The sequence below is a fragment of the Hydra vulgaris genome, chromosome 06 (assembly GCF_038396675.1).
Source record: "Hydra vulgaris chromosome 06, alternate assembly HydraT2T_AEP".
NCBI lineage: Eukaryota > Metazoa > Cnidaria > Hydrozoa > Anthoathecata > Hydridae > Hydra > Hydra vulgaris.
Genome location: NC_088925.1, coordinates 41,448,180 through 41,470,789, shown reverse-complemented (window position 1 = coordinate 41,470,789; position 22,610 = coordinate 41,448,180). Strand labels below are relative to the sequence as shown.

The following is a 22,610-nucleotide window of genomic DNA, read 5'->3' as shown; positions in this document are numbered from 1 at the left end:
GTACTGTTTTTGTAACGACAGACCTCGTTCCACCGTAATTTAATTTTTAGTTTTTAAACGGTTTTTAAATGTCGAAATAAAAAATGGCTGATGATTGCCGAAAGGCACGAATTTCTGAGATCCATTAAAAGTTTTATTCATTCATTTTATATAAATAAATAAATATTGCTCTATTATTTAATAATATTGAGCACTGTTAAACTCACAAGAGCTTTTGTATCATTATTATACCATAATAATACATTATCTAGGTTGAATCGTATTTTATGTACCTAAACTAAAACAGTAAAAATGCACAACTTTTTCGTTGCGTAAAAAAACGTAATTAAAAAGTTCTTTTGTTTTTGAAATATTTTTAAACAAAAGAGTAAGCATAATTAAAGAATTTCATTAAATTTTGAACTTTCTTCAGAACTTTCAAACTGAAAATACTTGTAAAGTGAAAAAAATTGTTTTTTTAAAAACTATAAAAAGAAAAAAAGATTAAATTAGAAAAATGATAATAACAAACTTTTAACTTACAAGTATTCAAAGAAATTGATTTAAAACATATTTTAGTTCTTAACAATGGTTGCATAATTATGCAAAAATTATGCGCTTTTCTTTTAAATACGCAAAGTTGTGCTTTTTACTGTTTTAGTTAACGTACATAAAATACTATTCCATCCAATATCTATTATGTATATATATATATATATATATATATATATATATATATATATATATATATATATATATATATATATATATATATATATATATATATATATATATATATATATATATATATATATATATATATAATTTAGTAAAAAACACTTATTTAACTTTTAACTTCTACTTTAAGTTTCACTATTGCTGGATCATCAGGAAGAGTTACTAAATCAAAAAAAAAATTCAATTTATAGAAAAAAATATTTTTCAGGAAGTTTTAAATTATTAAAAAAAATTTTTTAATTACTATATTTTTTTTTGTTAACGGGAAATTAAAGAAAGTAATTATTAAATAATTTTCTTTGGAATGGGAATAGTTTAATTTGGTCATTTGTTTTTATAATTTTTTAAGAGGTATTTATTTTCGTGCCTACATTTAGAAATTAATTCAGATTTTTTATTTAATAAATTTTCTTGATTTAAATGAGTAATTATTTCAAATTTTTCTTGCAAACATAACATACATTTTTTGGAAATGTTATTATAGACAGGGACAGATTTTAGAATAGACCATTATAAATTAAAATTTTTATTTTTTTCTTTTAAATCCAAAATATATTTTGACAGCATAGTCTCTTTTGAATATTATTTGTGTTTAAACGATTGTTTGTGGTTGGCATAACGTTTTTTCCATTTCCCCTCGGTTAAGGTGGTACATCTCTAAATAAATAAATTTCAATAAACTGGTATAAAGTTATATTTTTCTGGTGTAGTATTGAAAAAGAAAAAGAAAAAAAGGTTTTGTTTTTTTTAAATAATAAAAAAATAAGTTATTTGCATAATTAGCCCTTTTTTGGTAAAAAAGGGGGTAACCTTCTGTCAAAAATAACTTTTGAACAAATAACATTTAAAAGCTCAAAATTGTTACATGAAATGTTGAAATTGAGTTGCACGTTCTGGCAATTTCAAAAATTTCATATCATAAATATTTTATGATATGAAATTTTTAATATATGCTTCAAGACATTTTTTATTTTAAATTATATAGAAAAAAGGGGGTTCTTTTTTTAATAATTTTTTTTTTTAATTTTTAAAATTTTCAGAACGTAAACAATCATCTTAGGAAAAACTGTGCCAAATTTCAAAACAATTGGTAGAATACATAATTTACCATCTTCGACAGAAAATTAAAAAAGATAATTTGTAAAAACAGTAAATAAAGAAAAATAGCTAAAAATATAATATTAAAAGCATATAAAAATGATTCAAAGTTCTCTTTTCCCATAAATTTTCACCCTCTTCTTCATTATTCTTATCATCAAAACCTCTTCTATTGGCTCTTAACTTTTTTGATGACTTTTTCCTGAATCGGTTGACTTTTTGTTTACTTGATAAATACGCAATTTGTCTTTTTCAGTTAAACTTTGTAATTAAACTTTATTAGTTTGAATATTCAAATTTTTAAAAACTTCCAAAATACAATTTGATCCATTGTTAAATAATAAAACTGCTGATGCTACAGCAATCTCAATTATACTTCTACCAACATAAACAGATTTTTGAACACGCGTCCATATAATATTGTTCATAGCCTCATTAACATTTTGAGTCTCTCTATCTAAACATCTTTTTAAAAGGTTGTCTGAACCAAGATCTTTCCAAGAAAAAATTGGTTTGATTATATCACTTACAGCCTTTGGTAGAGATATACTGTCCTTGTATTTAGAAGTATTGTTTAGCTTATCCAATTGGTACTTACACCAAGATTCAATAGTTCGAGGGCAAAATTTATGACGGTCTTCAGGATCATCGTTTGCTGAACAATGATGTATGAGTGCAGCAATACTTTTTTTTATGCCATATATATCACCTTTATTTTTTTACGTATGGCCATGCCATAATAATTCTGAAGCATATTAATAACTTTATCATTCATTCTTTCCTTGCCAATCAGTCGCTTACCATCAATTAAAAGTTTGCCCTTGTAACTAATTTTCAAAGCTCTTAATTGTGATCCAACCCTTTCCTAAACATGCCCAACAAACTCACTTTTTACAATTTTATATCCCGGATATGGGTCTGCATCAAATATATCTTTAAATGATTTACTATCACCATCACCTCTGGATTTTGTATATCGTAAACTGTTTATTCGGACAGAACGTTTAAACATTAAAAGGGCACCAGCTGACTCCATTGCTCCAGCACTTCCTTTATGGTTAATGGTACAGTTATGTGAAGCATGCCATATATTATAGGCAGATGATTCTTTTTTTAACTCCCAGTATTTGCAACCTATACAGTTTTTGAACAGTGTTTGGGTATCGACAGTAAATAAAAAACATATATGCTAATCCTTTCTTTGCAGAAATGTCATGCTTTAATTGTAATTTTTTGCATTGACAACAAGGACAAGTCCCAATAAAATTGATAATATCTCTAAGTATATCAGTATTCATAAAAACATAGCATTCAGAGTCATTTTTAATTGTATTATGGAAAGCTAGAGTCCATTTTAATTTTTTTCGCAGAAGTTGATTTGTTTTGAGAAGTGGATGTTGTGACTTTATCTATATCTGTATATTTGCTTTCAATAGAAGTTTGTACTGTAATTAAGTTAATTGGACGTCTCTTTGCTCTCGACTTTTTTCTTCTATCAGATGATTCCATATTAAAGTCGTAATATAAATAAATGCTTAGAAAAATCCACCGAAAAAACACACACTTATCTTTATCATTAAAATGCTTTCCGCTTTACTATGTTCAAAAATGTTTAAAGTTATGGATTTTAGATAAAAAACAAAGTGGATAGCAGTTTGTATAAACATCAACTATGCCCTTATCTAGAAAATATTCACCTATCTAAGAGTCTTACATGGTTGCTATGAGCGTTGCTAGGCGCTAAAATTTTACTACCTTAAAATAAAGTGTCATTTTAGGTATTTATAACTTTTTTTTACAAAAACAAATCCCTTTTTTGAATTCTTTGATATTTAAACTATTTAAAAAGTATGTTTGTGAAAAATTGAAAATATGAAAATTATTTAGAGATGTAACACCTTAGGTCAATATATCAGGATTATTTTGTGAGGAAACAATGCACTTGTAAATTATATTTTCGAAAGTCATTTTCCATTTTGAGGGCAATCTATTTTTTGTTTACAATTACAATAATCAGTGTTTTTTTCTTTCATATGTTCATTTTTATTAATTAACGCGTAGTTGTGGCCTTTTATAATTCTTTCTAAATTTTTTGTACAACTATAGCTTACTTTAATGGTATTTCTGTTAAAAATGTATGTCATTTATTAGAGGGAGAAAAATGTTTGTCTAATAATTTTAGAAAAATTTTACCTATATTTGTTGAAACATTTTCGCTGTAAAATTTGAAAAGAAAATTGCAAAAAAGGGTAATAGAAATTGAAACATAATTTGGTTCAACCCCCCGTACAGCAAAAATGTTTCAACAAGTATAAGTAAAATTTTTCTAAAATTAGTAGACAAATATTTTCCTCCCTTTAATAAACTACATAAGATTTTTAACAGAAATACCATTAAAGTGAGTTATAGTTGTACAAAAAATTTAGAAAGAATTATAAAAGGACACAACTACGCTTTAATAATAATAAAAAAACACTGATTACTGTAATTGTAAACAAACAAAAGATTGCCCTCTAAATGGAAAATGCCTATCGAAAAATTTAACTTACAAGTGCATTGTTTCCTCACAAAATAACCCTGAAAAACAATATATTGGCTTAACCGAGGGGAATGGAAAAAACGTTATGCCAACCACAAACAATTGTTTAAACACAAAAAATATACAAAAGAGACTATGCTGTCAAAATATATTTTGGATTTAAAAGAAAAAAATAAAAATTTTAATTTACAATGGTCTATTCTAAAATCTGTCTCTGCCTATAATAACATTTCCAAAAAATGTATGCTATGTTTGCAAGAAAAATTTTAAATAATTACTCATTTAAATCAGGAAAATTTATTGAATAAAAAGTCTGAATTAATTTCAAAATGTAGGAACGAAAATAAATACCTCTTAAAAAATTACAAATACAAATGACCAAATTAAACTATTCTCATTCCAAAGAAAATTATTTAATAATTACATTTTGTACCTTCACGTTAACAAAAAAAATATAGTAATTAAAGATTTTTTTATAATAATTTTTAACTTCCTGAAAAAAATTTTTTTCTATAAATTGAATTTTTTTTTAAGATTAAGTAACTCTTCCTGATGATCCAGCAATGGTGAAACTTAAAGTCGAAGATAAAAGTTAGATAAGTGTTTTTTACGAAATTATTATTGCTCTGTTCTTTAAGAACATTGAGCACTCTATTTGTAAAATACACTAACATAGCTTACATATATATATATAAATATATATATGTATATAAATATATATATATATATATATGTATATATATATATATATGTATATATATATATATATATATATGTATATATATATATATATATATAAATATATATATATATATATATATATATATATATATATATATATATATATATATATATATATATATATATATATATAAACCCACAGCCTTTGTAAATCCACAAAAAAAAGTGATAAATCATTTTTTTACCTAAAATTTGTAAAATAAGATTTATAGTTTTCATTTCTAAAGTTAATGAAAACTATTACTGGCAAACTAAAAAAATATTAATCAGTTTTTTTAAAATCATATGAAGCTAAATTTTATTTTTATTCAGAATTTATCAATCGTAAAAACGAGTTTGTCATTACTCAAGGATCATTACTTGGAACACTCTATGTTTTGAAAAAGGAGTACACTGTGGATTTTAATGTTAAACCTAATATTTACACTAAGGAATGGAATAATGTTCTTCATTTAACTTCGGGAAAAGATTATGGAAATTATGGTGACAGGATTCCAGGTGTATGGTTTAATGAAGACGGTTCAGGATCACTTACTATTTTTGCTGCAGTTAGTGGTAATTATAACTATCGTGTTTCAACAACTCGACTTCCATTAAATCAATGGTCTCATATTAAAATTTATCAATTTTTGCGTGATGGTAAGTACTGGTATTCCGTTGATTTGAATGGTGTTAACATCCATAGAGTTGAAAATTCAGATGCTAGAGATTTTAAAAACGTAAAAGTATATGCTTCTGATCCTTGGTATGCTCGCCAAGATGGCTCAATCTCTAACCTTCAAATTATCAATGGAAATACTCGTAAGCTTAAGTTTTTTTGTTAGAATGGCATTATAGTTGATGTCAAAAAACATTTTAAAAAAGATAGCTTTTTTTTTATAACTGTTTCTATTGAAAAGAACTTATTTTGTAGAATACCTTGTTGGCAGCATTTCTACTCCATTAGTTAAAGGAAAAATAATTGCAGAACTGCCAAAACTAGATAAAGAGTATTTAGTTTCATTTGATATCTATCCAAAAAAGTTTGTTGCTGGTTGGCATAGTGTTATTCATTTTTCTATTGGTTCTAATTTTGGTCATTATGGTGATCGTGTTCCCGGTATCTGGTTTCATGCTGATGGAAGAGGTGGTCTATATATATCTGCACCAATTAATGGTAACATTGACAGAGTTTTTGCTACAAATCCGCTTGAATTAAATCAGTGGTCTAATGTTGAAATAAGTCAATTTTTGAGAAACTCAGTTTACGTATACACAATTCGATTGAATGGAGAAGTTGTCTTTTCTGAAAACAATAGCCAAGTTCAAAGTTTTGATAACGTGAAAGTATATGCATCTGATCCTTGGTATGAAGTCCAAGATAGTTTAATTAGAAATTTGTTTATTATCAATGGTATTTCGAGTATGTTTTTAATTGAATCCATTCTTTGTGTTCAATTTTTATTTGATTTTGCGACTATGCTTTTTGCAATATGTTTTTATAAGTTACTTTACTGTATCATTTTTTTTAGATAATGAGTTGCAACCAGTTATTATTTTGCCTGCAGGTATTTAAAATAATATTTTATTTTCTTACTTTTTTAATGCGTAAATGCTGTCAAAATTATATTGTTTTAATTGATCATTCTTTCTTAATGATAAATTTAGTTATTAGTCAATGTAGCTATATTCACTAAAAGTTTTGGTTTAGGTAGGCAGTTATTTATTTTAGATATTAGGCAAATTTTTTCTAATTCAAATCTTGAATCTAATAGCCACACTTTTACTGCCGTTTCAGTTAAACTGATTAATCCAATGATTGACAACATACTTTGGCTTCTGTTGTCCACAGTCGTTTCTTAATTAACTCTTCTACAGATTGTGCTCCCGACTAAATTGTTTTATAAACTGTTTCCAAAGCCATTTAATTTCTTCAAGTTATTTTTTATCTCTTTAAATTATTTAAGTGTTTGACTGAATCATTTTTTCCTGCCTGCTGGAAAATGGCACTTGTGGGTCCAGTTTTTAAAACTCTGTTAAATATTTTGACCCCTCCAACAATTGTTCGATCAGTTTAGTTGTTATTATTTCCATGTTTTTTGAGTATTTAATCAACAAGTTTCTCACATCTGGTTTTTGGTCTTCTTATTCTTGAGCTGGCTTGCTAACTGATGTAACTGAATAATTCTATTATGCATTAGATGGAGGTGACGAGGCAAGGACCATTGCTCTGGAAATATTAAAAGCATTTGATAAAGTTTGGCTTACTGTTTTTTTATTCCATAAGTTTGCTTCATTTGCTTTTATTATTAGTGTTACTATTAAACATTTTTATTTCTGAACACCTGAACACAGTATGAATCCATCATGAATCTGATTTCAGTTTTAGGCATTGGATTTTAATACTAGCTAAACTTATTTTTTTATTGGAAACTGCAATATTGTGGATATTCGTATATTATTAGAAGGCAACTCTCTCAGTCATTTTGCTTACGCCTTCTGGTATTATTTTTCACTACTAACCTCTTATGGAAAACCATACATACAATCGAGTGCGAAGTACAAATCTCTTAATAGCCTATGTATGAAATTTTATTGCTATATTTGGGTCGGTACTTCTAATGATGCTCTTTCACTTCTAGTTAAGGTCCAAAAACATATTGTAAGCATAGTTGGACCTGCTTTGTCTGCATAGCTTGAGTTACTCTCCCATTGATGTATGGTTGCACTACTTCATCTTTTCTACAAATATTATCATGATTGCTGTCATCAACCAAAACTCTAGGTCCATTAACTAAAACTCATTCATGTTTGACTTGATCATTCAGCAAAGTTGCATTCTTTTACTGTATCTGTCACTTCATGCTCTAAAAATATTTATTCGTCAAGTTTTTTCCCCCACACACAAATGCTCTGTAATTCTCTTATCATCTTTTCATAACTCATACAATCTTCAACTTTACAAGTCTTCTGTCAACTATTTCCTTACTCTTTAACAATATTCTTTCCTCACTAACAGCTCAACAGTGGTTGCTTGCAGCCTTGTTTGGAGTGAATTTGTTAAAAAAAAATAGCTTTGCAATCTAAATTTTTGTCCGATCATTCTTTTTTTTTTTTTGCCTGTATTTAGTTTTGCGTATTGATTTTATTCATTTAATTTTACACATGTTTCTTACAATAAGAAAGACGATTAACTTATTATGTTTGGACTATAGATGACAGATTTTTGTTTCTTAAATCTTTAAAGCTTACACATAATAATGTAAAAGTATATTTTATACACAAACTAACATAAAGTTAAAATATTATGTATGTTTTACTTTGATTGGCATGCAGTATGAGTTTTCTATGTGTGTATGTATATGCGTAGCTCTTATGAAACCATCTCTTCCCTCAATTCTATACACTAACTTTACAACTCTTGGCACCTCTTTCACAAAGCATTTAATAGATTGACCATAAATATGTAAGTTTTGCTTACATATTTATGGTCAATCTATCTTGGTATCTAATCATGTGCGCAACAAAAAAGTTGAATAGCTAGATTGTCTAAAACATTTTTCTTTGCTTAATATTGTATTCTTTGTTTTTACATTTTAGAAGCTGGGAATATCTACAGCTTTGTAAGCGTGATTTTTTAAATGCCACGATAAATTACGGTAAAAGCTTCAAAATGATTACAATTGCTTTTGTTATTACCTGCTACCATTTCTACATATTCTTACAATGATATTGTGTTCTGATTTTTCTGCATTTTTAATTAAGGCTCTGAGATCCTCAGTTGTTAAATTCATTCTTTTGAGTTTACCACCTATGCTCATTCTTCTTTTTTGATAAATGTTCGCTGCAGTTGTTTATCCCTAATGTGAAGTTTTTATCTGCAAGCGGTCCACCGTGTATTTTTTTTACCTTATTTGTATATTTAGAGTCCAGATGGCTATCTTCTTTTAGTCGTCTTACTTTCACAATGATAAAATTGTTTACAAATTCACAATTTCTATGAAATTGTGTTCCAATTGCTTTACTACTTTCACTTCAGTGGAAATTTGTCTCTAGTCTATTTATTTATTATTTATTATAATATATGTATATATAATTTATTATTTATACAAATATATAAATAAAATGATATTTTTACATTGGTATATACTTTTTGTTATAAATACTGTTATCAACATGTGTCCTGTTTAAAAACTAAAACATAAAACAGAAATTATGTAAAAATAACAAAAGGTATTAAAAGTAATAAAATTAGTAAAATGTGTATGTCATGGCTACTTTAAAAAAAGTGGTTGTTTAGTTTTTCTTTTAAAAAATGTTAGTTCTGTCGTAATCTAATGTCCATAGGTAACGCGTTGAAAAGTTTTGCTCCTGCAAAGTAAAAAGAGTTTTTGTCTTTTGGAGTTTTAGTTTTGGAAGTGTTAACAATATTGCTTGTATGGCACATTTTCTATTTGTAACGGTTTCAAAGTGATAAGTAAAATTTTCATAAAGTTCATTATTTAAACACTTTTTTACAAATAAGCATGAGTCTCTTTAGATGGTTTTTTCAATTTCCTCAGGATTCTGAATGCTACCAATTATATCTTTTGCTCTTCTGTCAAATCAACATAGTTTGGATTGGTATGATGTTGTAAAATTAAGATTGATGAAAGGAATTGGCTATTTAATGGACAAATTTTTTTGTTTATGCAGTTGCATTTTTTTGATGTTTTATTTTTATCGTTTTGTAAAACTTTATTGTTTTGTGCATTTATTAAAGACTTGACATTAGGCATGCAACTATAGCTAAGTTTAATATAGTTTCGATTAAAAATTTTATGAAGCCTGTGTCCTACTGGAGAGTGTTAGTTAATTATAGCTTAGAAACGATTTCCAATTTTAGTTTCAATAGTTTTGCTAAACAAGGGGTTGTACCATATAATTTTACGTTTACGACGTCATCTAAAGTTCGCAACTTTAGATGACATCGTAAACGTTAACAATATATGAAATTGTCTCTGCGAGAAATTTCATATATTGTCATATAAAGGGAAAAACATTCTCAAAATAAGATATGAAATATTATTAAAGTGCCGGCATTCAAAGAAATTTTTACTATCCTTATTCGACACCGAGGACTAAAGTCTTTGACGTCTTTTTGTTATTGTTTTGTTTTGTTTTTGTAACGTCAGAACTCGTTCTGTCACGGAGAAAACTGTCCGCGGAGTAAGAAATTTTACTCAGAAGTAGAACGTCCTAGTTTGTCCTATCCGTCCGTCTAGGACAATTTATTCCGGAGCAAACTGTCCTACGTTGGAGTAAACTGTCCTACTTTTTTGCGGATTATTTACTTCGGACCACTTAAGCAATGTGTTTTAGCGTTTGTTTAAACGATGGTTTGAGAACTCGCGCATTATTCTGCGGCATAAAGAAAACTTTAACACTTTATATACGAAGCATATATACTAAGCTTTATATACTAAGCTTATACACCTTATATACTAAGCATAATATTATTATAATTAACATAGTAATATTATGCGTCATGTAACTCATTCAAATAAACTTGAAGCTTTTTAGTTCACAAGATCATTTTTTACAGGTTTAAAAGTTTTAAAAAAAATTAAAAAAATGTTAACACTGACATATTTAGAATTTTATATTTCATTTAACGTTTAAGTTAAAAACAGTAAAAAATAAAAATTATGTTTTTTATGTTATCTCGTTTGAAATTTATTCTAGATTCAGAATCAGAGCCGTAACCACAACTTTGATATTAGGGGGCCCTAGGGTTCTTTTAAAGGTGGAAAGGGATAATAAATATTATTTAAATAATATTTAAATTATTTAACGTATGTTTAAAATATGATAAAAATTATGATAAAAATTATTTAACGTATGTTTTTCCCTAATAATTATAGTTTAAAGGTTTTTTGGAGGGGCCAAGGCTCCCCCGGTTGTTACGGCTCTGAGAATATATATATATATATATATATATATATATATATATATATATATATATATATATATATATATATATATATATATATATATATATATTTATATTATTAGAATATATGTATTCAATATTATAAGAATAATTGATTTATATATTTATAATATTGAATATATTTATTCAATATTATAAGAATAAGTGAAGTTTTTTCAGCTCCTATAGTAACGCCCATAGCAACGGCAATTTCCTGACTTTTAGTAAACTAAATTTTTTGTTTTGTACCTAATTGTTTTTGCAACCTTTATTTCAATTTATTTAGTACCTAATTAACTTTTGCCACATATATTACTAATATAAATTTTTTTAAATGTGTTTTAAACAGAATTCTTTTTTTAGACCTTGTACAAAACATGAAATTGAAAATGAAAACTTGAAGTTTTCAGGGTGTACTCTTCTATAATTACTTAAGGGACTGTAGCTGAATCACGGTAAACTCATGATAATATTTTAAGTTTTGAACAATTATCTTGAATAAAAAATGGATTTTTTATTTTTGCTTTAACTGTTTAGATCTGCCATTATAATAGGAAAATATTTATTGAAAATTTCCAGGCCAGTAAAAACGTTCTGAAACCTTGTAGTGCTTTTAAGGTGATAAGTAAAATAAGTTTACTATGACAAAAACAAATAATTTACTTTCTCTGCTCTTTGCTAAAAGTAATCTCAACCCATAAACCCTTCTTTGTCATATTTTTCAATTGATTACCTTCCATTCTAAACCTGGAAAACATATTCTCTTTTCATTGGGAGTACAACTTGTGGGATAGACCCCTTTAGTTAAGTAAATATTAACATCGAGAAAGTCTTGTTCTTTATTTTCATCATTCACTTAATCCATTTTATTTAAGAAACTAAATTAAGTTTTTTTAAAAATTGCATCTACCAAACTGGTTAACTTTGTCAACCAAATTATAAATTTTGACAAGAAAAACTTAATAATGTAGGTCATTTACGAAACATTTAAGTAAATACCAGCTAATAATATTAATGATACAAATAACAATGATAAAAATAAAATAACCAACTGAAACAATTACATAATTGATAAGATAATTTTATAATTTAAAAAAAATCAGTAATCATTTTTAAACAGCGATAATAATAAGCTAAAGCAGTTGGAAACAGTTTGTCACTATTCTATTAAATAAACCGTCCATTAATGAATTAAAACTGCATAAACAACGATGATATGTTTGTTTGGTTAGATAAGGTATACTTTGTGGGGTTTAAGAAAGAGTACAACAGACATATTATAGTTGAGTAAATAAATGTAAATAAATGTAAAATAAATGTAAATAAATAATGGTACAAAACAACAATAAGATATTATCTAACTACAGTTAAATCATATTTTGCAATGTTACCTGAAAATAAAACTAATTCTACCTTTATTGAGTTAAATTCAATTTTTCCTTAACTGTTGGTGAATGATTAATAAAGTAAACTTAAATTCATGGAAGTTTACTAAATTAAAACCATATGTCAAAAGTAGGTAACTAAAATAAAATAATGGATAAGTTAAAATCAATGAAATAAAGGAATAAAAAAGAATCATTTTTTTTATCATAAACTAACTACAACTTGTAAAATCAAACAAATATCTCACTTGTAGTACAATGAAAATGATTACTTGATTTTAAATCTGATAAAAAACTTTATGACATTCACAACTAAAAATGTAACTCACACACATACATATAGATACAAAAATAAAAAAAAGGTATAACATCATAATACTATTATGATATGACTCATGTCTTTATCAAAATACAAAATACTACAATTAGTATTATTAGTAGTAACTATATATTAAAATTTTATATAATCAAAATTATTAATAGATATTTTATTATAGAATTTATAGAAATGGCGCTGTAACTCATAAGAGTTAAAACTGAAATTAAATTGAATTTCAGTTTATAACAACCAAAAAAGTTAACAAGGATTAAAAACATTTCATAAAATCTGATATTTGAGGTTAAAATTTAAAGTATTTATAAATGTTGTTTTTAAATCAATTTACGTTTGGAGACTATGATTTCTTGTGCTAGTAAATTCCAGTCATTTACAACTCTATTAGTGAAAAAATTTTGTTTGATTGTGTTATTGACTTCTTATGCATTTTTAATTTATGACTTCTTGCTCGACAATTAGTATAAAAATATTTATATTGGTTAAGCAAATTTAGTTCGTCAATTTTTTTACTAATTTAAACATTTGGATTAATTCACCTTGCCTTAAAATTTATAATTTTAAGGCAAGGTGAATACATAAAATTTATAATAAATATTGTAAATAAAATTGAAAATAAATTTGAAAAATAAAATTTATAATAAATATTGTAAACTAATAATTTAAATTTAATATATTTATACATAGCCTGACTTGCAGCAGCGTGCTACTACATCGACTAAGAGTTTGGAATGGGGCAGCAGTGTTTCATTCATTATTCTTTGTTTCTTAATTCTTTATCTGAAAATTCATATTTATGAAAAATCTGAATATTCATAATTAATGTAACAAAAATACAGTATATATTATATATGCTATAGTATATATATATATATATATATATATATATATATATATATATATATATATATATATATATATATATATATATATATATATATATATATATATATATATATATATATATATATATATATATATATATATACATATATATGCACATATATATATATATATATATATATATATATATATATATATATATATATATACATATATTTTATATGTAAAAAATATATAAATGTAAAAAAAACTTAGTATATGAAATATATAACGATTATATATTTCATATACTAAGTTTTATTTTATTCAGATTCACTCCCAACAAGGCAGTAAGCAGCCAGAATTAATTTACGAGTTACTGGAAAAAAATAGAACTATAGAGCAAGGAATCGGTTGACTTAAAAGAGTTAAAGGTTGTATGAGTCAGGAAAACAGGAAGATGGGAGAGAGATACAAAGGGTTTAAGTGCGGGGGAAAAAACGACATATTTGCCTAATTAATAAATACTAGTATGTTTTATTTTAATGCAGTATATCACTGTTTAAAGGAGCTATCATCTCTAGTTCCATCTAAAACTAACTAAATTAGTTATTACAATATTATTCCCGCTAAAAAATGAGGCGTTGATTTGATGTTGATTCAATGTTTCTCGTCAACATTGATTCCATATTGATTTTTTGTCCAAAATGTTAGCCACTTATCAACGTTGATTTGGTGTTTACAAAAAACGTTGATCGAATGTTGCTTTTCAACGTTTAATCAACAAACATTTATTCTGGTGATTCAACACTGATTTTTATAATAGCCGACGGCATTTTGATATCGCTTTTGATGCATATATCAAAAAAAATATATCAACAATTTACGAAATATGTATATATATATATATATATGTATATATATATATATATATATTTAAACAACTTTAAAATGTATTCTACAAAATAGAGTGCTCAATGTTCTTAAAAGAACAAAGCAATTATAAATTAGTAGGAAATCACTAAACAAAATTTTTTTCATTTAACACTGTAAGACTCATCAGAAATGCTCTTATCAATAAAAAAAACTCATTATTTTTGATGAGTCTTTTTATTGATGGAACACAGTGTTAAATGAAAAAATTTTTGTCAAGTGATTTTCTACTAATTTATAGTTTATATATATATATTATGTATGTATATATATAAAATATTTGTATATAAAATTTATACATATTGCTCAAATATTTATTTGTTTTGTAAAAAACAGGCTGTAAATAAAGGATTTAGCAAAAAATTTATTGATAGAGCAATTCAAAGCTAACTCAAAAGAATAATGAAATAAAGTAGGCACTGCGTTAAGTAAGAAAATTTTTTATTGAATTTAACACAAAATTTACATTTTCAAACAATTTGTTTATCGTTTGCAGCATTGTTCATTTTTAAAACTTTTCGATTGAGTCGTGTTCCTGATTGCCTTAAAAATTCCGAAATGCCTGAATGACATTCGCAAATTTTTGCATCATGATGCTGTCGTGTAATTGCATCTAAATCGAAAATTCAAATCAAATTTGAAAAAAATCAAACTGCAGAAATTATAGCAAATAGTTACATAAATGACTGACTGGTATAAACAAAATATATTTCCTGTAAAAAGAAAAATCTAAAAAAATGCATAAAACCATTCTTACCCACTATTATATGATACAGGGTGTATGTTTTAAAATTTATCTTCAATGAACCACTAGAGACATTAAAACAGGCCCCAGCGTCTTCGCTCATCAACAACTTTCCAAAAGCAAAAGCCGATTTATATGAAGTATTACCTCCACAACGACTAAGAGAACTCATCTATTATTAAAAAAATAAAAATTACTTAAGGGTCAGAATACATATTATGTTCATTCTATATGAATGAAATTATCTTGATTTCAATACATGGATTTTTTGATTCTTGAATCACTTTTCTGATTTGATTGAAAATTTTGAAAATTTGTGGGGGCCATATGTAATCCTTGACATTAAAATAAAAAGCAACAGTAGTACCTTTTTATCTATTTTTGCCATGCAACTCAACGCAACTTTTTGAAAATCTTAAAAAAAAAATGTATTAAAATAAATAATATTATTATTATTTATGTAAAATATTTTTTAAAAAATTAACCATGAAAAATTATCTAAATGGAAAAAATAAATAAAACTTTGATTAACACATTGAAATATACATTCTTAAAAATTTTATTTACCCTGGCAAGACCAATATCTTTCTCTGCTATCCTCTTTATCCAAAACACAATTTTTAGAGCCATTTTCTACCTAGATATAGATAAAATATACATACAAAAATTAAACAAAATTTTCAAACATTCTATAGTGATTTTTATTTCAACTTGTCAACAAACATATATTTATAAAATATTTGTCAACAAAATTATATTCTATAACATATAGTTCTGATTTCTATTAATTTTTTTACTGCACACGCACACAGATTTTAATTAGAACAAACGCAATATTAGGACTTTTTTTTACCAATATATTTGAAGACAACATCATTTTCCCTTGAGATAGATTAGTTTCTTTTGAGAATTCAATGTTATTTTCAGCAACTGAAAAGCTTGCTATTTCACTGTGTAAATGGGGAGTTGATATCGATTTAAAAACATCTATAATTCAGTTAAAAAAAAAGCATGTTTATTTTAAAAAACCATTATTTTTCTTTTACAAAAATAGTTAACCTACTATATTTGGAATCATGTTAGATGTTCTTTGGCTATTTGAACTATCAAAAATAATGTCTTCCGTATAGTCCTTCATTACCAACCACAATATCTTCATCACTTTCACAGAATGTCATTGCCGTCTTTCTCCTTCAATATAAACTTTACTTTTTAAACAAAAAAAAGTACATGATTTGTGTAATTCTTTATTGTAAAATTTTTTATTTATTAAAAACTAATTTTAGTAAAATTTACTTTCGCTTGGTCCCTTTTTTCTCTGCGGTGTCATTTTCAATATTTGAAGCATCTGCTGCTTTTTCTAAGCGTGACTGAGCTTCTTTATAAAAATCTAAACACAAATCTATGTACGTAAAATCATTTATCAATATCTAATGAAAATGTAATTGAAATGTTTGCGGCAAAAGCAGGCCTATGAGAACGGGGTGCAGTTGGTGCACGGCATAAAAATTAATGAATTTTAATGAAAAACCCATGAAAATTAATGAATTTTTTAGTTTTTAAAAAACACTAAGAGTTTAAAAAAAAAAATTAAAGTTTTAAAAAAAAACTAAAAACATTGTTAAAAAAACTTGTTTTTTATAAAGACTCCAAAATAAAAATGTTTTTGTCAATGAATAAAAAAACTTTTTTTAATAGTTGGAAATCTTTTTTAAACATTCTAAAGACATTCAGAACATATTATTTAAACATATGCCAATTGGAATATTGGATTTAAAATAAGTGATATTAAATGAGAGCATAGTCATATTGTAAAGGGGGTCCAAAATAAATTTGCATCAGCACATGTTTATCCTCTCCAGTGCACTGGTCAAAACATACAGTTCAGTATCTAATTCAATTACTTTACATTTTTTTATAGTAATATGCAAACCTATAGTGTATAAAATCCTAGCTGGGTATATCTTCCAGTGCCTTCCAGCTTTACGAAATGCAGCGGATTTTTAAATGGCGGCCAGAAGCATTTCCTATCATTTTTCATCCAACTTTTAGCAATCACCTCCACTTCTTTAATTTTTCCATTTAAAAATTGACATTTTAATATTCTGGTGCAATTTAATGCTAAACAATCTTATATAAGTTACAAAATAAAATTAAAAATACATTAGAGATTAAAAACAACAAACTTTGTTAAACGCTTTTTAGATTTATTAATGTAAAACACCAGCATAAATATTTTATTATTTCTATATACATACCAGATATTTGTTTCACAGAGAAAATTTATAAATTAAAATGCATTCAACTCACTTTAAAATTATTCAATAAACTATATATTTGACAAATTTATAACAAATTTTACAAAATGACACATGCACAGACATTCTTTAAAAAATGATGGTCGGCAAGTATAATCAAAATTTGTGTTTTTAATTGAAGAAATCAGTGATCATAAGCAATATCACTATGTCTAAGCAGAAAAAAAGCATAACCACCTTTTTGAACAGGTTTTTGAACTTTTTGATCATCAAGCCTTTTTTCAAAAGTTCTTTTTTTTTCAGAAAAATTGTTTTTAGGTTGGCTAATGAATTTACATAACAAACGTCTAAATAAGATGTTTCAGAACAATCAGAAAAAAACTTTTGAACGGAATGAGGATTTAGAGCCTTGCATTTTAAAAGATCTACCAAACCTCTTCTACTAAAATAAAACCCTTTGTCTTTAATGAAATAAACTCTCATAGATTTGATGTGATCTTTTTATTTCCCACTTGGACAGAAATTCCTTTACCATTCCTTTCTCTAAGAAAAATATCCAATTTTTTTCTCTCATTTAGTTGATTCACTATTTGGGCAACAGTCTGATGTGATTTTCGCACCATTTTTTCAATTTGACCCAAAAAGTTTTCAAAAGGAAAAGCTGATAGATGATCAAGACTCTCCCCAAAGTTAACACAATCATCAGCTAAATGAATCATGCTATGAACATTGTATGTTACAAAAATCTCCCCATACAAAATTTGCACTTCTCTAACAAACCATATAAGCAACTGTTTAGCATATGGCAAAACTAACAATTCATTTTTCACCATTTTATCAGAAAGCAGTATGTGCATAGCAATTGAAAGATATATAAATAAATAAGTCATAGCTAGTTTTATCTATTTTTCCTTTTTAAAACAACAGGTCCAGCATAAAGCAGAAAGAATTGAAACTCTGTTGCTTTTCCACTTCTCAAGTTCATTTAAAGAGTGTGGTCTACGTTGAAAACTGGATAGTGTATAACTTCGTAAATTTATGAGTTCATTTGAAATACTGTCTTTAACAGATTGACTTATTCTAATACATTGGGGACCTTTACACCAGTTTATTAGAAGTTTTTTAGCTACCCCAAGACATATAAGGTGCATATAGTCCAATGGGAATCCAGTTACCATTGGGAAATTTAACTGAACAAGCGGAGAAAGACTCTCAAGTTGATGATCTTTATACAAATTATTTTTAAAAGCCATGTCAGTGCAAAGTAAAGCAGTTGTTTCCAATAATCTTACACCATCTTTTTGTGTGCCAACTGCCATACATCTTTCACAGCTATGGTAGCCACTATGCCCTATAATGCATTTAACAAATGCTCTTGCTGGCGCATCACAAACAAAAGCTTTAATAGTCACCTGCAGCTGTTTATACCCTTTAGTTTGCAATTTTTTCATTTCAAGAATAAAATCTTCAAAGTACTTATCCAAATTGTTTGGTTTTCCCTGACCATACCAAATTGCAACAGCATATGTTCCTTTTCTGTTAGTTGTAATTAGTATAGGCCAAATGGAAGTCTTTTTACTATTGTACATAGGTGCACCATCAATACTTACAATTAGATCATGCTTTTCCTTATTTCCAACTGTTGATATATAATTATCAATTGCACTTTTAACTCCAAGATATATACAATCGCCTCCACTGACATATAAAACATTAACTTTTTGAAGAGATTTTTGTAATGTCTGCCTGCATTTTGGTATAGATGGAGTAAATTTATTTAAGTGAAATAAAAGTGCATTTAAAGCATCATCTTTTATACAGTATTTTAATGTCCACTCATATAAAAAATCTTTTGTTGAAGTTAGAGTATCAATACTACTGTATAAACTATTTTCAACAGTAATGTCATCAACATCACCATAATTAGATTCAACTTTACTTAAACAAAATTTATTTTCAGGCAAAGTGATTGAAAACATCAATATATCGATGTGCACATCTTTAGAAACTTTAAAAATCTTTTGAATGTCTGAATCTAGATGAACATAATTCCCTCTACCAACAATATTGCACTCTACAAGAAGATATTTTATTCTTTTTTCAGTATCTCGTTTTTCTTTCATAAATTCTCTAATGTACAGGCTTCTGTCACATTTAGACATTATTATCTTTATTTTATTATATCACAAAAGAAAAAAAATAAAAGAATTATTATTCTTATACAGAAAAAAACAATTTAAATTGTATTTTGTACTATATGATTTAAGTTTGCAGTCAGAATTTATCAGGCAAATACTTGCAATCATAAACATTACTAATTTGCTATGATAGTAGTAATGTTAAAGAACTACCCTAATTTCATTAGGATAATCTTTATTCAAGAACTGAAAATATAATTACTAAATAAAGTATATGTTTTTCAATAAAGTTTATATTCATTTCATACCGTAATATAATTAAAATTTGAACAAACGTTTTATTACCACCAAAAATAACAAAAAAATCCCAGCAGAACATGCTGCTTGCTCTGCAAATTACTGTTAGTAAACGGCTCAATAAATTTGTTTTTTGTCAACAGAAAATCAACGAACGCACAGTGTTTGTAAATAAACGTTGATTTGCTGTTGATAATATTGCCGTTGCTGCAACGTCCATTTATAGCTGATCGCTGTTGATCGCTAATGTCAACGCAAAATCAACGTTGATCAACATCAAATCAACGCTTCATTTTTTAGAGGGTTATTGTAGTAAATATTATTATTAAATAAGAATAATAATAATAACTAAATTCAGGAACTAATAATAATAACACTCTTACGAATAAGAGCTATGGTGACAGTATTTCTAAAAGTAACTTAAATTATACAAAATAAAACCTTTTTTTCTCTAAAAACTCATTAAGTACTTTCTTTATTTATCTTACTTCAAAACGTCCGCAATCTTATTTAAACTATTTTATTGGTTAAAATTTCACATTATTCAAAGCGGACAACTTACACCAATGTAGGACAATCTACTCCGGAGTAAAATGTCCTATTGGACAGTTTACTCCGACGGACAGTTTTCTCCGTGACAGTTCCACTGAAATTTTAATTTGTAATTTTCAAACGGTTTTTAAGTGACGAATACACAATGGCTGATGATTGCCGAAAGGCATGAAACTCAGAGTTCCATTAAAAGTTGTTTTCATTCATTTTATATAAATAAATAAATATTGCTCTATAGTTTAATAATATTGAGCACTCTTAAACGCGCAAGAGTATTTGTATTATTATTACACCATAATAATATATTATCTATTTTGTATATATATACACCCACACACACACACACAGCCTTTGTAAATCCGCTAAAAAAAGTGTTACAATTTTTTTTTACTTGAAATTTGTAAAATAAGTATTATGGTTTTCATTTCTAAATTTAATAAACACAATTACTAGCAATTAAAAAAAAGTGTTAATTAGTTTTTATAAAATGATACATAGCTAAATTTTATTTTTATTCAGAATTCATCAACCATAAAAACGAGTTAGTCATTAATCAAGGATCAATACTTGGAACACTCTATGTTTTGAAAAAGGAGTACACTGTGGATTTTAATGTTAAACCTAATATTTACACTAAGGAATGGAATAATGTTCTTCATTTAACTTCGGGAAAAGATTATGGAAATTGTGGTGACAGGATTCCAGGTGTATGGTTTAATGAAGACGGTTCAGGATCACTTACTATTTTTGCTGCAGTTAGTGGTAATTATAACTATCGTGTTTCAACAACTCGACTTCCATTAAATCAATGGTCTCATATTAAAATTTATCAATTTTTGCGTGATGGTAAGTACTGGTATTCCGTTGATTTGAATGGTGTTAACATCCATAGAGTTGAAAATTCAGATGCTAGAGATTTTAAAAACGTAAAAGTATATGCTTCTGATCCTTGGTATGCTCGCCAAGATGGCTCAATCTCTAACCTTCAAATTATCAATGGAAATACTCGTAAGCTTAAGTTTTTTTGTTAGAATGGCATTATAGTTGATGTCAAAAAACATTTTAAAAAAGATAGCTTTTTTTTTATAACTGTTTCTATTGAAAAGAACTTATTTTGTAGAATACCTTGTTGGCAGCATTTCTACTCCATTAGTTAAAGGAAAAATAATTGCAGAACTGCCAAAACTAGATAAAGAGTATTTAGTTTCATTTGATATCTATCCAAAAAAATTTGTTGCTGGTTGGCATAGTGTTATTCATTTTTCTATTGGTTCTAATTTTGGTCATTATGGTGATCGTGTTCCCGGTATCTGGTTTCATGCTGATGGAAGAGGTGGTCTATATATATCTGCACCAATTAATGGTAACATTGACAGAGTTTTTGCTACAAATCCGCTTGAATTAAATCAGTGGTCTAATGTTGAAATAAGTCAATTTTTGAGAAACTCAGTTTACGTATACACAATTCGATTAAATGGAGAAGTTGTCTTTTGTGACCATAATATCCAAGTTCAAAGTTTTGATAACGTGAAAGTATATGCATCTGATCCTTGGTATGAAGTCCAAGATAGTTTAATTAGAAATTTGTTTATTATCAATGGTATTTCAAGTATGTATATAATTGTGTTCATTCTTTGTGTTCAATTTTTATTTGATTTTGCGACTATGCTTTTTGCAATATGTTTTTATAAGTTACTTTACTGTATCATTTTTTTTAGATAATGAGTTGCAACCAGTTATTATTTTGCCTGCAGGTATTTAAAATAATATTTCATTTTCTTACTTTTTTAATGCGTAAATGCTCTTATAATTATATTATTTTAATTGATCATTCTTTCTTAATGATATATTTAGTTATTAGTCAATGTAGCTATGTTCACTAATAGTTTTGTTTTAGGTAGGCAGTTATTTATTTTAGATATTAGGCAAATTTTTTCTAATTCAAATCTTGAATCTAATAGCCACACTTTTATTGCCGTTCCAGTTAAACTAATAAATCCAATAATTGACAACATACTTTGGCTTCTGTTGTCCACAGTCGTTTCTCAATTAAACTCTTTTACAGCATGTGATCCCAACTAAAGTTTCTTATAAATTTTTT

At 26.5% G+C, this 22,610-nt stretch overlaps 1 protein-coding gene and 1 long non-coding RNA gene across 2 annotated transcripts in view; one reads left to right on the top strand and one right to left on the bottom strand.

The window, feature by feature from the left end:
- LOC136081406 (uncharacterized) overlaps positions 1–22,392 on the top strand; it is a 31,598-nt gene extending 9,206 nt beyond the window's left edge. Inside the window, exons 3-9 of the mRNA XM_065798720.1 lie at positions 5,408–5,896; positions 6,009–6,497; positions 6,607–6,642; positions 21,029–21,517; positions 21,630–22,118; positions 22,228–22,263; positions 22,364–22,392. Of these exons, the coding sequence (XP_065654792.1) occupies positions 5,408–5,896; positions 6,009–6,497; positions 6,607–6,642; positions 21,029–21,517; positions 21,630–22,118; positions 22,228–22,263; positions 22,364–22,392 (2,057 nt within the window). The remainder of the gene's footprint in view (positions 1–5,407; positions 5,897–6,008; positions 6,498–6,606; positions 6,643–21,028; positions 21,518–21,629; positions 22,119–22,227; positions 22,264–22,363) is intronic.
- On the bottom strand, positions 15,632–16,251 carry LOC136081035 (uncharacterized). The gene is made up of 3 exons (XR_010638834.1): positions 16,118–16,251; positions 15,832–15,901; positions 15,632–15,678 (listed from the first exon to the last, which is right to left on the bottom strand). It is a non-coding gene; the product is annotated as an uncharacterized LOC136081035 (long non-coding RNA).
- Positions 22,393–22,610: the final 218 nt, after the last annotated feature.